This window comes from Oncorhynchus kisutch, linkage group LG26, assembly GCF_002021735.2.
Source record: "Oncorhynchus kisutch isolate 150728-3 linkage group LG26, Okis_V2, whole genome shotgun sequence".
Classification (NCBI taxonomy): domain Eukaryota; kingdom Metazoa; phylum Chordata; class Actinopteri; order Salmoniformes; family Salmonidae; genus Oncorhynchus; species Oncorhynchus kisutch.
In genome coordinates this window covers 37,080,728-37,096,582 of record NC_034199.2, presented here as the reverse complement: position 1 = coordinate 37,096,582, position 15,855 = coordinate 37,080,728, and the positions used below count along the sequence as shown (strand labels likewise).

Genomic DNA, 15,855 nt, shown 5'->3' with positions numbered 1-15,855 from the left:
CAGTACACAACACAAGACTGTTCCTAGTGTAACTCCACTACATCCATCCAGTCATCCTACAGTACACAACACAAGACAGTTCCTAGTGTAACTCCACTACATCCATCCAGTCATCCTACAGTACACAACACAAGACTGTTCCTAGTGTAACTCCACTACATCCATCCAGTCATCCTACAGTACACAACACAAGACTGTTCCTAGTGTAACTCCACTACATCCATCCAGTCATCCTACAGTACACAACACAAGACTGTTCCTAGTGTAACTCCACTACATCCATCCAGTCATCCTACAGTACACAACACTCCTACAGTATGTGCCTCTTATAACTGAAACTTTGCATCTGAATAGATTCATATTATTTTATTTTTTACAATGACCTCAGGGAATGTGAATGGTTCATATTTTATACACAATGTAACAAATTGATGAACATTTTAAGAAAATAAAGTGTCTTTCTTACGCTGCTGGCAACAATGGAATTTTGTTTCGCCTGCTTCATGAGAGGATTGTCGTGGGGAAGAGAGTAGCCAGTGGGCATGGAGTTCTTGTTGGCCTCCTTGTACAAGTTCTGAAGAAAATAAGGAGAGGAGTAATCAGAAGAGGACATAAGATATGAGAATCATCATAGAAATTACAGTCAGCGTTTATATCCAGAAACAGTTTGAGGGAGTAGTTACTATCTATGCATCTTTGAAGTTATGAGTGATGTATGCTTTGTAAGAATGTACTTAAAGCAAATAAATGATCAAAGAAAATAAGTAAGAATTGAAAACATCTTACATCACTCTGGTTGAAGTTGGCCAGGCGTGCCCTCTCTGTATCCACGGTGACAGCAGGGGAGGAGTTAGTTCCCTTGACATTGGTGACGTAGTCGTTACGGTAGTGGAGCTGAGAACATGAGAGGATAGAGGACGAATAGGTGAGAACTTAATATGCTTCATCATTGAACTTGAACGATCTGGCCTTAATGTACATGCACTCTTGTAATTTCTACCCGGCACGGCCAGAAGAGCACTGGTCACCCCACAGAGCCTGGTTGCTATCTAGGTTGGGTTTTAGGCTGGGTTTCTGTATAAGCACTTTGTGACATCTACTGATGTAAATAGGGCTTTATAAATGCATTTGATTGATTGAAAATTATTTTAAGTCAACTTGAATTTGTTCTTAACTGACTCGTCTGATTAAATAAGGGTGAAATAAAACATTAAGATGGTGATATAGAAGTAAGAAGCTTTAGTGATGGTCCTCACATCGCTCAGGTTCTGAGAACTCAGTTTTGCAGTCTCATAGGTAGGAGTGTCGATGACCATAGAGTAATCCTTGAATGCCTCAATGCCCTTGGCTCTGTACTTGTTCTGGAAGACAAGAACAAACACACAAATACATCCACATCTTTGTCCACATCTGTGGGGTTAATCTGATTCCTACAGTCATTAGATTAGGAGAGGAGAGGAGAGGAGAGGAGAGGAGAGGAGAGGAGAGGAGAGGAGAGGAGAGGAGAGGAGAGGAGAGGAGAGGAGAGGAGAGGAGAGGAGGAAAGACGGATTAAGAAAGATAGGTGAGAGGCATGCGGAGGGAGCATACATCGCTCTGCAGTTTGTCAGCAGCCTTGACTCGCAGGATCTCAGGGGTGTCCCAGGCATAGCAGCCAATTCCCCTCAGCCAGGTCAGGTCCTCCTTGTAGAAGATCTGGGGAGTTACAGAAAAATATCAGTTAATGAAGTCCTAATGACAAGCAAGAGGAAGAACAGAATTAATGCACTATAACTTAGAACTACATAATATAATGAACTACACACATATAACTGTTAGTTTAGAAGTCATTTCCAATAGTAGTTACTTTGTCTGACACATTCTACCAGATCGTAAATGAACGACTACACACCAGAAAAAAAAATAACACTAGGTCTTCCTGAAGAACATTTTTCTTTTTAATATGTAAAAAACATGATATATTTGATTTGAAAATAATATTGTTTATAATAAGTAAGAATAACACATTTTATTATAATTATAATTAAATTATAATAATTTAACTTCACATGACACTGATTAAATGCAATGTGAAATTCCAATAAATGCAGTTTTCCACATAAAAAAAGTGTATTGAAATATGAATTGTTCAGATGACTCACGTCGCTGAGCTGCTCGTTGACCTTGCGTGCCTGGACGTACACTTGCATATCAGGCATACAGATCCACTGGTGCAGGTGCTTCCTGTAACCGATCTCACTGACATGGTTCTGGGTTTGACGGGCTGAGAGGACATCTAGCATATCTGGGGGGATGTGGTTCTTTGCCTTGGTCTTCTCATAGTCCGCCTTGTACAAGCGCTATACATAGGGTGGGTACATAAACCATTAGGTGTGTCTACATTTCTATCGGTTTAAGATCAATGTGTTTGACTGCCATATGGAAAGAGTAAAGAGGTGATCATGAAAAAAGGCAACAAGACTCACGTCAAGACCCATCTTTCCAGCTTTGAGGCAGCGGAGAGTTTGTGGGTCGTCCTCAAGGGACTTGGGCAGGGTGTAGAGGGACTTGAACTTCTCATAATCCTCCCTGTATTTAACCTATAGGGGAGGGGATCATATGGGTTGCTTTGAGTAGAAGATTTAACAATGTACATGCAACTTTTATGTGTGAGATTACTGATAAACCAAATGAATGACATTGAATCGTAGGGATCCAAAACAACAACATGAAACAAATGATGAATTCTCAATAAAGAGCATCAATAGTTAAAAAACGTGTTGGACTACGAAAGGGTTTTAAGTTGGGTGATATGTTGAACTCACATTGCTGAGGATGACCTTCTGTTGTTTGGCGTGTTTCAGGGCGTGGGAGTCTGATGGCAGCGTGTAATCCTTAGCCTTGATCTTGTCCCAGGCAGATGTATATGCTTTCTAGATGACACAAAAAGAAAGATCAACATTCTGAATACAGCATTTAAAATCCTAATAGGTCATTTGGAGACATACTGTCTGTCTACAGTAGAGCCACACTCACGGTGCTGTAGATGTCCTTGAGGTTGGCATTGTGTGCATAGTCATAGGTATCCAGAATTGTGGTATAGATATGCTTGTCTTTCTGGTAAGCCTCCCTGTAGTTCAGCTGTGGAGAAAAAGAGCATATGTTTTGATACAAAGCAGATGTTTTTATTTTTGTTATACTATTAGAGGAATTGTGTAGTATGATGCAGTATAGTATAGATTTCTGTATAGTACATCTGACACTCACATCACTGGCCCAGGTGTGACCCAGGAGAGCAGTCACATAGATAGGGGTGTCTGTCACGATGGAGTAGTTGTTGAATTCCTTCTTACCCTCCTCCTTGTATTTGAGCTGTGAGAAAACAAATGCAGAAGCCACATGGTCACGTGTGGCTCAGTTGGTGAGAGCAAGGTGCTTGCAATGCCAGGGTTGTGGGTTCAATTCCCATGGGGGACCAGTATGAACATGTATGCAGTCACTACTGTAAGTCAATCTAGATAAAAGCTTCTGCGAAATGACAAAAATGTAATAGTCTCCACACAGGAATATAACTTTTTAAATAATCTCTTATCACTATTATGATAAAATATACTATTTATTTAGTATTTATGATGGACTGGTAGTCAATCATTAACAAACAAAAGACTAGGGGATTCATTGGTATAAATGACAGTAAGTGTGACAGAGGTGATGTCTCTCTTTGTACTCACTTCGCTCTGCAGCAGGTAGGCATTCTTGGCACGGACAAGCTCAGGTGTGTCCCAAACATAGCAACCAATTCCTTTTGTCCAGTTCAGGTCATCTTTGTAGTACACCTAGCAGATCGATAGACAATACCACAACGCAGAGATCAGATCAGTTGGATTTAATGGGATTTTACAAATACTGTGATAGTGTACGGTAGTGTAGCTAACTAAGGACAGCAGAGGGATGAGGAACAGACGAGCCGACATTATTATTACTTCTATTTGTTTCTTAAATACAGCATGTCATTGTTTTGTTTTTAAACTATATATATATATATATACACACACACACTGAACAAAAATATAAATGCAACAATTTCAAAGATTTTACTGAGTTACAGTTCATATAAGGAAATCACTCAATTGAAATAAATTCATTAGGCCCTAATCTATGTATTTCGCATGACTGGGTACAGCCATGGGTGGGTCTGAGAGGATTTAGCCACCCCGACAGACAATCCTGTGGGTAAAGAAGCCCTATGCGGAGGTCCTGGGCTGGACCTGGTACGTGGTCCTGGCACGTGGTCTGTAGTTGTGAAGCCGGTTGGACATACTGCCAAATTCTCTAAAACGATGTTGGAAGCAGCTTATGGTAGAGAAATGAACATTACATTCTCTGGCAACAGCTCTGGTCGACATTCCTGCAGCCAGCATGCCCATTGCATGCTCCCTCAAAACTTGAGACATCTGTGGCAAAACTGCATATTTTTAAAGTAGCCTTTTATTGTCCCCAGCACAAGGTGCACCTGTGTAATGATCATGCTGTTTAATCAGCTTGTTGATATGCCACACCTGTCAGGTGGATGAATTATCTTGGCAAAGGAGAAATGCTCACCAATAGGGATGTAAACAAAGTTGTGCACAACATTTTAGAGAAATAAGCTTTTTGTGCGTATGAAACATTTCATGGGACCAACAAAGTTTTTTTGTTCAGTGTATTTTTTTACTTATTTGTAAAGTATGTCTTGAACATGTGCGAAATACAACATACATCACTCAGGATCTCATTGTTCTTGCGGGCTCTGAGAATGTCCTGCTGGTCGGGGTGGCAGGTCCAGTTGTGCAGTAAGGTGCGATACAGCACGTCACTGAGCATGTCCTGGCACCTCTTAGCCACCATGTTGGGAATGATGTCAGCGGGGATGTGGTTCTTGGTCTTGTTGGTATTATACTCCTTCTGGTAATTCCTCTGGAAGAAAGAACAGGGCACTGTGTTCAGATCTCCAGATACGTGGATTATTTTCAAATCCAAAATATAATCAAATCAAATGAAAGCATATTCGTCACATGCACAGGATAAACGTGGTGCACAGAGTACAATGAAATGCATACCTGCAGGTTCACCTCTCAACATTGCAACAACAAAATAAGATTAGAAGTAAGTAAAGCAAATTCAATCAAATAAATAACAAATAAGTAGGAGAACCTGACAGAACTAAACATATGAATAAGAAAGTATATCTAAGGAGTAAACATGGCATATTCCAAGTTCCAACAGAGTGTATTTGTTAACTTTTATTTATACAGGTAGATTTAAGAACAAATTCTTAATGACGACCTTCCGTTGTTTTATTGTATCTTTGGCGACTGTAGCGACTGGATTATCATGTGTGCGATTTACTAGATTATACTGCGTAAGTAATATCTTAATATATGTGAACATACCATTTAATTTTTTTTTTACCTTTATTTAACTAGGCAAGTCAGTCAAGAACAAATTCTTATTTACAATGACAGCCTACTGGGGAACAGTGGGTTAACTGCCTTGTCCAGGGGCAGAATGACAGATTTTTACCTTGTCAGTTCGGGGATTCGATCCAGCAACTTTTCAGTGACTGGCCTAAAGCTCTTATCACTAGGCTACCTGCCGCCCTGAATATGCAGCAGTATCATATTTTACTAGATATACTATAGATATACTAATGATATACTATACTATAGATATACTATACTATAGATGTACTGTAGATATACTATAGATATACTGTAGTATTATAGTTGTATCATATCTTACTAGATATGCTGTAGATATATAATTATAGCGGTATTATATTTTACTAGATAGACTATAGATATACTATATTATTATAGCAGTAATATATTACCTAGATATACGGTAGATATACTATAATATTATAGCATTATCATATCTTACTAGATATACTGTAGATATACTATAGTATAATAGCAGTATTTTATTTATTAGGTATACTGTAGAAACAGTGACTTCGGAAAGTATTCAGACCCCTTGACGTTTTCCACATTTTGTTACGTTACAGCCTTATTCTAAAATGGATTAAATAGTTTTTTTCACTCATCAATCTACACACAATACCCCATAATAACAAAGCAAAAACAGTTTTTGTCAAATTTTTTACATATTTATTAAATCTGAAATATCACATTCACATAAATATTCAGACCCTTTACTCAGCACTTTGTGGAAGCACCTTTGGCAGCGATTACAGCCTTGAGTCTTCTTGGGTATGATGCTACAAGCTTGGCACAGCTGTATTTGGAAAGTTTCTCCCATTCTTCTCTGCAGATCCTCTCAATAGGGAGTGTTGGTGCCCAGCTATTTTCAGGTCTCTCCAGAGATGTTACTGTAGATCGGGTTCAAGTCCAGGCCCTGGCTGGGCCACTCATGGACATTCAGAGACTTGCCCCGTAGCCACTCCTGCGTTGTCTTGGCTGTGTGCATAGGGTCTGAGGTCCTGAGCGCTATATCTTACCAGACAGACTGTAGATATACTGTACTATAGTATTATAGCATTATTATACAATCCTGTCTCTGAGCTCTATGGACAATTCCTTCGACCTCGTGGCTTTGGTTTTTCCTCTGACATGCACTGTCAATTGTGGAAGCTTATATAGACAGGTGTGTGCCTTTCCAAATCATGTCCAATCAATTGAATTTACCACAGGTGGACTCCAATCAAGTTGTAGAAACATCTCAGAGATGATCAATGGAAACAGGCACCTGAGCTCCATTTCAAGTCTCATAGCAAAGGGTCTGAATAAGGTATTTCAGTTATATTTTTTGCAAAAATATCTTAAAACCTGTTTCACTTTGTCATTACGGGGTATTGTGTGTAGATTGCTGAGGATTTTTTTTTGTTAATCCATTTTAGAATAAGGCTGTAACGTAACAAAATGTGGAAAAAGTCAGGGGGTCTGAATACTTTCCGAAGGCACTGTATTCTATAGTTTTAAAAACTATAGCCCATAAAATTGTCAGAGACTCCAGTCACCCAAATCATAGACTGTCTTCTCTGCTACTGCACGGCAAGCTGTACCCGAGCGCCAAGTCTAGGACCAAAAGGCACCTTAACAGCTTCTAACCCCAAGCCATAAGACTGCTGAACAATTAATCAAATGGCCACCGGACTATTACATATATCTACAGACTGTAGATATACTGTTCAGTACTATAGTATTATAGCAGTATTATATCTTACCAGACAGACTGTAGATATACTGTTCAGTACTATAGTATTATAGCAGTATTATATCTTACCAGACAGACTGTAGATATACTGTTCAGTACTATAGTATTATAGCAGTATTATATCTTACCAGACAGACTGTACATATACTGTACCATAGTATTATAGCAGTATTATATCTTACCAGACAGACTGTAGATATACTGTTCAGTACTATAGTATTATAGCAGTATTATATCTTACCAGACAGACTGTAGATATACTGTTCAGTACTATAGTATTATAGCAGTATTATATCTTACCAGACAGACTGTACATATACTGTACCATAGTATTATAGCAGTATTATATCTTACCAGACAGACTGTAGATATACTGTTCAGTACTATAGTATTATAGCAGTATTATATCTTACCAGACAGACTGTAGATATACTGTTCAGTACTATAGTATTATAGCAGTATTATATCTTACCAGACAGACTGTACATATACTGTACCATAGTATTATAGCAGTATTATATCTTACCAGACAGACTGTAGATATACTGTTCAGTACTATAGTCTTATAGCAGTATTATATCTTACCAGACAGACTGTAGATATACTGTACTATAGTATTATAGCAGTAGTATATGTTACTAGATATACTGTAGATATATTATAGAATTATAGCAGTATTAAATCTTACCAGACATACTGTACTATAGTATTATAGCAGTAGTATATCTTACTAGATATACTGTAGATATATTATGGTATTATAGCAGTAGTATATCTTACTAGATATACTGTAGATATATTATAGAATTATAGCAGTATAATATCTTACCAGGCCCTTCTGTTTCTCCTGTTCTCCACAGCGCATCACCTCAGGGAAGTCCACCAGGGTGCCAGCCAGGTAGTGGCCCTTGGCCTTCTCATGGGCGTCATGGTATTTAACCTGAAATGTTTTAGTTTCAAAGAAAGAAAAAAATGTCATCATCGATTGCAGAGAGCAAAGCGCTTTGTTGATACAGCAAGTATACATAGCAGAGCACAGTGCACAGCACAGTGGACAGCACAGTGGACAGCACAGTGGACAGCACAGTGCACAGCACAGTGCACAGCACAGTGGACAGCACAGTGGACAGCACAGTGGACAGCACAGTGGACAAACAATCTCTGCTATATTTACATGTTATGTGTCTGCTTCTGTTGCCACAGCAACCACTAGCAGTTACTAATTGATATGATCAAACTGACACACATTTAACACATGTTAAGAAATCCAATATATTACCAACTATTCTGACTATATTTAATAGTACTAAAGTCACATGTCAGTTGCTCTTTAATTATTATGTATATTTAATAGTAATAATCATTATATTCTTTCCTGTTAATCATATTTGTATTGTTGGTTGTCAAGAGACTATGAATTAGACTCACATCGCTGACAATCTCCCTGGTCTTCTTGGCTCCGACTACAGGGATGTAATGGGCGTCCAGCTGGTAACCAGTGGCTTTGCTTTCATCCCAGGGCAGTTTGTAGTATTTCTACAAATGACAACAAAACAATCCACAATGTAAACATCGTTTCAGACATGTATTTATTTTGTATAACATAGAAATAATAAAATGTATTAATTATTATCTACATTATTAAAATGATATTTTGTATATAAAATTAGACATTTATGCAGATGGGTGTTTCTGTGAAGACGAAGTCCTATGGATGTAGAGTACTTTACCTCACTGATGACCTTGGCGACCTCTCTGCTATGGGCCAGCTGGGGTGTGTCCTCTGAGCCGATGTACATGCCCTTCTCTGCATTGAAGGTCTCCTTGTACTTCAGCTTTACAACAGAAGGACATATAGGCACAGGTCATGATCAATTTGAAGGATCCCGCTTAACACAATGTCCTCACATGTTTCTCTGAGGTATGGGTCAAAGGCTTTCTGAAGGAGGTACTCTATCCTACCAGGGTTGCTTTCAAATAATATTTTGAAACAGTGGAAAAGTACATCCCAAAAAGTATTTGCCCCCTTTTTTTGTTATTTGTAAACTCAGGTTCACTTTATCTAATATTATGTTTTGGTTGAAGATCTGATAACATTCAAGATCAAAAATATACAAAAATAGAGAAATTCAGAAAGGTGTCAAATACTTTTTCATGGCCTGTAGTTGTTTTACTTTTGGTAAACTTAGCGAAGATAAAATCTAAAGTAGTAAATTAATTCATTCACATCACTGAGGTTAAAAGCATTGATGGTGGCCAGGATATGCTCAGGACGATCCACGATATGTGTGTATTTGGCAAAGTTGTCTTTGGCATCCTTCTTGTAAAGCCTCTGCAAAAAGACATTAGAGAGAGAGAAAGACATGGTAAGAATTCCCTGAAGGGTAGCAAACACATACAGTACTAATGACAGAGATGTGAGGAGCAGAATGTGCCCAATGAAACCTAGAACCACACCAACAGCTTGGATACAGATAAAGGAACCTACCTCGTTCATGATCTTCTGGGCATTCCTGACTTTGACGTGATCGACACATTCGGCAGCAACCCATCCACATCCACGGAGCCATTCCAAATCGGCCTTGTAGACAACCTGCATACAGACAGAGGAGAGAGTCAGACAAACAATCATTTTACCTAGAGGTATAAAAGGGGTGTGGGGGAGAGAGAGAGGGGGAAGAGAGGGGGAGATAGAGAAGGGGAGAGAGAGAGAGAGAGAGAGAGAGAGAGAGAGAGAGAGAGAGAGAGAGAGAGAGAGAGAGAGAGAGAGAGAGAGGGAGAGGGAGAAGGGGTGGAGAGAGAGGGAGAGGGGGAGAGAGAAAGAGAGAGAGATAGGGGGGAGAGAGAGAGATAGAGATATACACAGTACAAAACATTAGGAACATCTTCCTAATATTCAGTTGCACCCCCTTTTGCCCTCAGAACAGCGTCAATTCATGGAGGGGAATGGGCTCTACAAGGTGCCGAAGTGTTCAACAGGGACGCTGGCCCATGTTGACTCCAATGCTTCCCACAGTTGTGTCAAATTGGCTGGATGGCCTTTGTGTGGTGGACCATTCTTGATACACAAGGGAAAATGTTGCGTGTGAAAAACCCAGCAGCATTGCAGTTCTTGACACACTCAAACCAGTGCTCCTGGCACCTACTATGCTACCCCATTCAAACCAGTGCTCCTGGCACCTACTACGATACCCCGTTCAAACCAGTGCTCCTGGCACCTACTACGATATCCCGTTCAAACCAGTGCTCCTGGCACCTACTACGATACCCCGTTCAAACCAGTGCTCCTGGCACCTACTACGATACCCCGTTCAAACCAGTGCTCCTGGCACCTACTACGATACCCCGTTCAAACCAGTGCTCCTGGCACCTACTACGATACCCCGTTCAAACCAGTGCTCCTGGCACCTACTACGATACCCCGTTCAAACCAGTGCTCCTGGCACCTACTACGATACCCCGTTCAAACCAGTGCTCCTGGCACCTACTACGATACCCCGTTCAAACCAGTGCTCCTGGCACCTACTACGATACCCCGTTCAAACCAGTGCTCCTGGCACCTACTACGATACCCCGTTCAAACCAGTGCTCCTGGCACCTACTACGATACCCCGTTCAAACCAGTGCTCCTGGCACCTACTACGATACCCCGTTCAAACCAGTGCTCCTGGCACCTACTACGATATCCCGTTCAAACCAGTGCTACTGGCACCTACTACGATACCCCGTTCAAACCAGTGCTCCTGGCACCTACTACAATACCCCATTCAAACCAGTGCTCCTGGCACCTACTACGATACCCCGTTCAAACCAGTGCTCCTGGCACCTACTACGATACCCCGTTCAAACCAGTGCTCCTGGCACCTACTACGATACCCCGTTCAAACCAGTGCTCCTGGCACCTACTACGATACCCCGTTCAAACCAGTGCTCCTGGCACCTACTACGATACCCCGTTCAAACCAGTGCTCCTGGCACCTACTACGATACCCCGTTCAAACGCACTTTAATATTGTGTCCTGCCCATTTACCCTCTGAATGGCACACATACACAATCCATGTCCCAATTGTCTGACGGCTTAAAAATGAATATTTAACCTGTCTCCTCCCCTTCATCTACACTGATTGAAGTGGATTTAACAAGTGACCTCAACAAGGGATCAGATTCAACTGGTCAGTCTATGTCATGGAAAGAGCAGGTGTTCCTAATGTTTTGTACACTCCGTGTATATGTATCCTGGAAGCCCTAAAGCATAACGGACATACTGTAATTGTTAAGTTGTGTCAGGTAGGCCTATCTATCTACTCACGTCACTCTGAAGGTCGTAGGCTTTGCGGGCCTGTGTGACATCAGTGGAGTCTGGCAGACAGGTCCAGTTATGTAGACGGGTCCTGTAGTGGTCGTCATTGACCTGGAACTGGCATTTTTTTGCCAGCTCAAAGGACAACATGTCCACTGGCAGATGGAACTTGGTCTTGGACTGGTGGAAGTCCTTCTTGTACAGAGCATCACTGGCAATCTTGGCTGAGTTAATAGCCAGCACGAGCAGAGGGTCATCCTCGACACAGCGGGCACCAATGTGGTGGCCAGCCTGCTTGCGATATTCGGTCTTGTATTTGTGCTGTGAAAGAGACACGTAAAGTATCAAAGTGTGCCTTACTGAGTTACAATTGAATTGACTGTTTATTTATACATACAGAGACTGCAATAGAGATCTAAGCATTTAGAAGTAAAACGGCACTGAGAGTATGGATATGTTGAGTCACTTAAACACTCCACAGGATATTAAGAACATTATGTCGTCAATGTTATCTTTATTGGGAGTGAACGGACAATACTGTTCCATTACATTTAGATGAGATAAGTATCAATGACAACCTGTTTAAATAAAGGAAAACACTGTGATACTCACGTCACTCTGGACTTTATTGTTGTGGATGCACTGCTTGATGGGAACAGCATCTCCGGGCATGAAGAAGCCAGTAGCTTTGACCTTATCCCAGTCCTTGGTGTATAGTTTCTGTGAACAGGAAGATAGATAGGAACAGAGATTACAGAGTGTAATACACTACGTGTATTAGGAACATTTTCTTCTGTTTTTCTTTCTTATTTATTTCAAAATGGAAAGTGGAATTCCCCTCTACCTTCATTATTCAGACTGGCAAAGGCACTTTGAGCATTTCAAATGTCTGAGAACTCTGATGTAAAGAAAGAAAAGGTATCTTACCGGATGGAGATTCTTGGCCACCTCTCTTGCTGTTGCCAATCCTGGGGTGTCTGTGACCGTGTACTTAGTCTTCTCTGTGTGCCACAGTGCACGGTAATTAGCCTGCACGAAAAAAAAACAACACAAAAGCAATTGATTAGTATTGTACTTAATGACTACTGTTCTTGTTGCTTCAACAGTCCAATGTTTTTTTCCTTCATTGTGATACCTGTTATCCACAAAATGTGAGAAGTTCCAAAAACATTGTGATTCTTTCATGTGTTATAACATGTCAAAATTGTCCCATGTCCCGACCCACCTCATTGAGGATCTCTGCAGCGTTCTTGGCGCAAACCATGTCTATTCTGTCCACAGGAGCTGTGAACTTCTGCTGATCCAACTTGACACGGTAGCCTCTCTGCAAGACAACATAAACAACAACAGTCAAACCAAAATCAACCATCAATACATGTCATTAAATGTTAACCTGTTTCAGTCCACAAATAAAATAAATCAGGCAGATGACACACTTGCTTGCAGGCATTATTACTATATACTATCATATTATTATATATATAGAATTATTATTACATATATTATATGTTTTAAATGACTTACGTCAGCCAGGACCGCTTGGGCGTGTTTCACTTTCAACACCTCCACAGACTCATGGGGGTTCCAACCACATCCCCTGAGCCACTCCAGATCAGCCTTGTACACCGCCTGGGAGAAGACAACAGGGTGTTTGTATTGGCATAGGGGTCAATGTGTCACTAAACACTGATAGCCTTTCCCAAATATGAATGAACAGAGGGTTAAAATCAACAAAGATATATGGGGTGAGGATGTCCCTGAAATACTTTGAGGTGAACACAGCATATACAACATATTATCATAAGCAACTAATTACAATTTCATACAGGGATAAAAAAAAAAGGATGCAAAGTATTTATTAGTATTTATTTTATTAGTATTGTAGAGCAGCCCAGCTCCCGAAGTGACTCTTTACACTGTATGCAAACATTTCCTTTGTGTTGTCTTAGGAATGCTGCATTATCTCTCCAACCCCCATTCTGTCTCTGTCTCTGTCTCCGTCTCTGTCTCTCTCTCTCTCTCTCTCTCTCTCTCTCTCTCATCCCTAGAATATACCTTGTAATGATCGTTAATGCTTTTTTAACTTAAGTGCATGCCTTGTATAATGTATCGTTCATTTGACAAAGTAATTAAAAACACATTTAGAATTCCATTCTCAGACCTTTCTTGATTGCCCATTATTGTAACTCAACTATAGTCTCCTGCTTATTGCTAAATCATCATTATGGGGTCAGATATTCAGTTTAATATACTTTGTTTATATTAGCTGCAGTCTTATTATGGGTTGCATGTGAGGTGTATACAATATGCATTTATATAAAATATTACCCCACTACAGGATCCCTATTAACAGTTGTAAAAGCAGAAGCTACTCTTCCTTGAGTCCAAATATGGTAAAACTCACATCGCTCTGCAGATCATAGGTTTTCCTGGCCTGGACGACATCAGTGGAGTCTGGCAGACAGGTCCAGTTGTGCAGGTGAGTTCTGTAGTTGAAGTCGTTGACCTGAACCTGGCATTTCTTGGCCAGTTCAATGGTCAGCATGTCCACTGGGAGGTGGAACTTGGTCTTGGACTTGTTGAAGTCCTTCTTGTACAGAGCATCACTGGCAATCTTGGCTGAGTTCATAGCCAACATGATCAGAGGGTCTTCCTCGACACAGCGGGCTCCAATGTGGTGGCCAACCTGCTTGCGGTAGCCCTCGTGGTATTTGTACTGAGGGAAAAAAAGGAGGATCAGAGAGTTAATTCCACTGACTCCATTGAATCAAGTGACCTAAATGAAATGGACGCCGACTTCAGTCATTTTCTCTTACGTCGCTGATGATGTCTCTAGATTTTCTGGCCTTCAGCACAGCGATGGCGTCCTCCTTGATGTGGTATCCCTTAGCCTTGTCGGCATCCCAATCCTTAGTGTATAGTTTCTGTGAAATGGAAAGATCATTGAGTTGGTAAGTCAAATAATAATATCTGGGCATACTGTTATGTGATTATAAACAAAACATGTCTATAGGTTTCTTTATTTGTGTATCTGTATTAATGTCTTGATATTGTTGTTGACTGAATCTGTTCACTGCACATACTATAAATAAGACAAAGGACACATCCAAAGTATGTGCCTTGGCAGTGTGCAAAGCGTTCAGTGAAGCAGACTTACATTGCTGATGGCAATAGCATTAGCCTTGGACAGCACCAGAGAAGGAAGGTCATTGTTCAGGTGGATATTGGTCTTCTCAGTATCCCAAACCTCTCTATATTTCCTCTGTGAAAAGCAACAAACACACACAATCAAAGAGTTAATGATAAATCCAACCACTGTTATCGCAGACTAGATCTATTTTTCACAAAATGTCTATCTCTGCAGTTACCAGAAATGCTTTTCTTTTTACAAAGAGACCAAGATAACAGGTCAGGTTTGGTTACTTCAATAGAAGGACACTTCAATGGCTAAAAGCTAAGTACTCACATCACTGAGGATCTCAGCGTTCTGCTTCGACAGGACAACCTCTGGAGAGTCAACAACACTGGTGAACTTGATAGAGCTGGGGGGCTGGCGGTACAGCCTTTCGTTGAGGATAGTTTGGCCATTTTTAGCCTTAATGACATCCACAGAACCCTGGGGCAACCAGCCGCACCCTCTGAGCCACTCCAGATCAGCCCTGTACACCGCCTGGAAGGAAGGAACCATGGTTCAGGTAAAGTAATTACTCCTTGTGGGATAGTAGTACAATAGTTGTTTGAACTTCAATGGTTGGTAGGTAGAGTAAGGAGCCAGTGATAGCCAAAACGGATTGGACCATGATTCTCTGTGTACTTACGTCACTATGCAGAGAGTAGACCTTCCTGGCGCGGACAACATCAGTGTTGTCTGGCATGCAGGTCCAGTTGTGCAGTTTAGTTCTGTAGGTGAATTCTTGGATCTGGAACTGGCTTTTCTTGGCCAAGTCGACAGACATCATGTCAAGTGGAATGCTGAACTTGGTCTTGGTGAGGTGGAAGTCCTTCTTGTAGTTAATATCACTGGAGATCCTGGCTGCATTGGCAGCCAGTACAAGCAGAGGGTCATCCTCAACGCACTGGGCTCCAATATGGTGGCCACACTGATTGCGGAAGCCGGCCTTGTACTTGTACTGAAAAAAGAGAGGACTAGCTAAGTAGTATTGTGTTGTTTTATATGATGGCTGCCAATGCTCATTCAGAGGAGATGGATATACAAACTTACATCACTGATGATCTCTCTGCTCTTCTTGGCATGTTGGACAGCAATGGCATCCTTATCCAGGTGATATCCCTGTCCGATCATCTCGTCAAATCCCTCACGGTAGAGTTTCTGAAATAACACCATTATATATTTAGTGCC

The 15,855-nt window shown here is 40.9% G+C and overlaps 1 protein-coding gene across 20 annotated transcripts in view; it reads right to left on the bottom strand.

Annotated features, from left to right (window-relative positions):
* LOC109870743 (nebulin) overlaps positions 1-15,855 on the bottom strand; it is a 98,072-nt gene that overhangs the window by 35,339 nt on the left and 46,878 nt on the right. For all 20 annotated transcript variants that reach the window (XR_004205678.1, XM_031806097.1, XM_031806099.1 and 17 more), the window contains 27 exons: positions 15,718-15,825; positions 15,314-15,625; positions 14,962-15,165; positions 14,653-14,757; positions 14,312-14,419; positions 13,900-14,211; positions 13,020-13,124; positions 12,721-12,819; positions 12,423-12,524; positions 12,108-12,215; positions 11,505-11,816; positions 9,683-9,787; positions 9,422-9,526; positions 8,925-9,029; positions 8,623-8,730; positions 8,024-8,134; positions 4,738-4,935; positions 3,711-3,815; positions 3,247-3,351; positions 3,016-3,120; positions 2,805-2,912; positions 2,466-2,579; positions 2,142-2,339; positions 1,591-1,695; positions 1,257-1,361; positions 787-894; positions 467-574 (listed from right to left, as the gene is read on the bottom strand). Coding sequence is in view for 19 of the 20 variants with exons in the window: in XM_031806097.1 (XP_031661957.1) it covers positions 467-574; positions 787-894; positions 1,257-1,361; positions 1,591-1,695; positions 2,142-2,339; positions 2,466-2,579; positions 2,805-2,912; positions 3,016-3,120; positions 3,247-3,351; positions 3,711-3,815; positions 4,738-4,935; positions 8,024-8,134; positions 8,623-8,730; positions 8,925-9,029; positions 9,422-9,526; positions 9,683-9,787; positions 11,505-11,816; positions 12,108-12,215; positions 12,423-12,524; positions 12,721-12,819; positions 13,020-13,124; positions 13,900-14,211; positions 14,312-14,419; positions 14,653-14,757; positions 14,962-15,165; positions 15,314-15,625; positions 15,718-15,825 (3,768 nt within the window). In the remaining variant the exon portion in view is untranslated. The remainder of the gene's footprint in view (positions 1-466; positions 575-786; positions 895-1,256; positions 1,362-1,590; positions 1,696-2,141; positions 2,340-2,465; positions 2,580-2,804; positions 2,913-3,015; positions 3,121-3,246; positions 3,352-3,710; positions 3,816-4,737; positions 4,936-8,023; positions 8,135-8,622; positions 8,731-8,924; positions 9,030-9,421; positions 9,527-9,682; positions 9,788-11,504; positions 11,817-12,107; positions 12,216-12,422; positions 12,525-12,720; positions 12,820-13,019; positions 13,125-13,899; positions 14,212-14,311; positions 14,420-14,652; positions 14,758-14,961; positions 15,166-15,313; positions 15,626-15,717; positions 15,826-15,855) is intronic.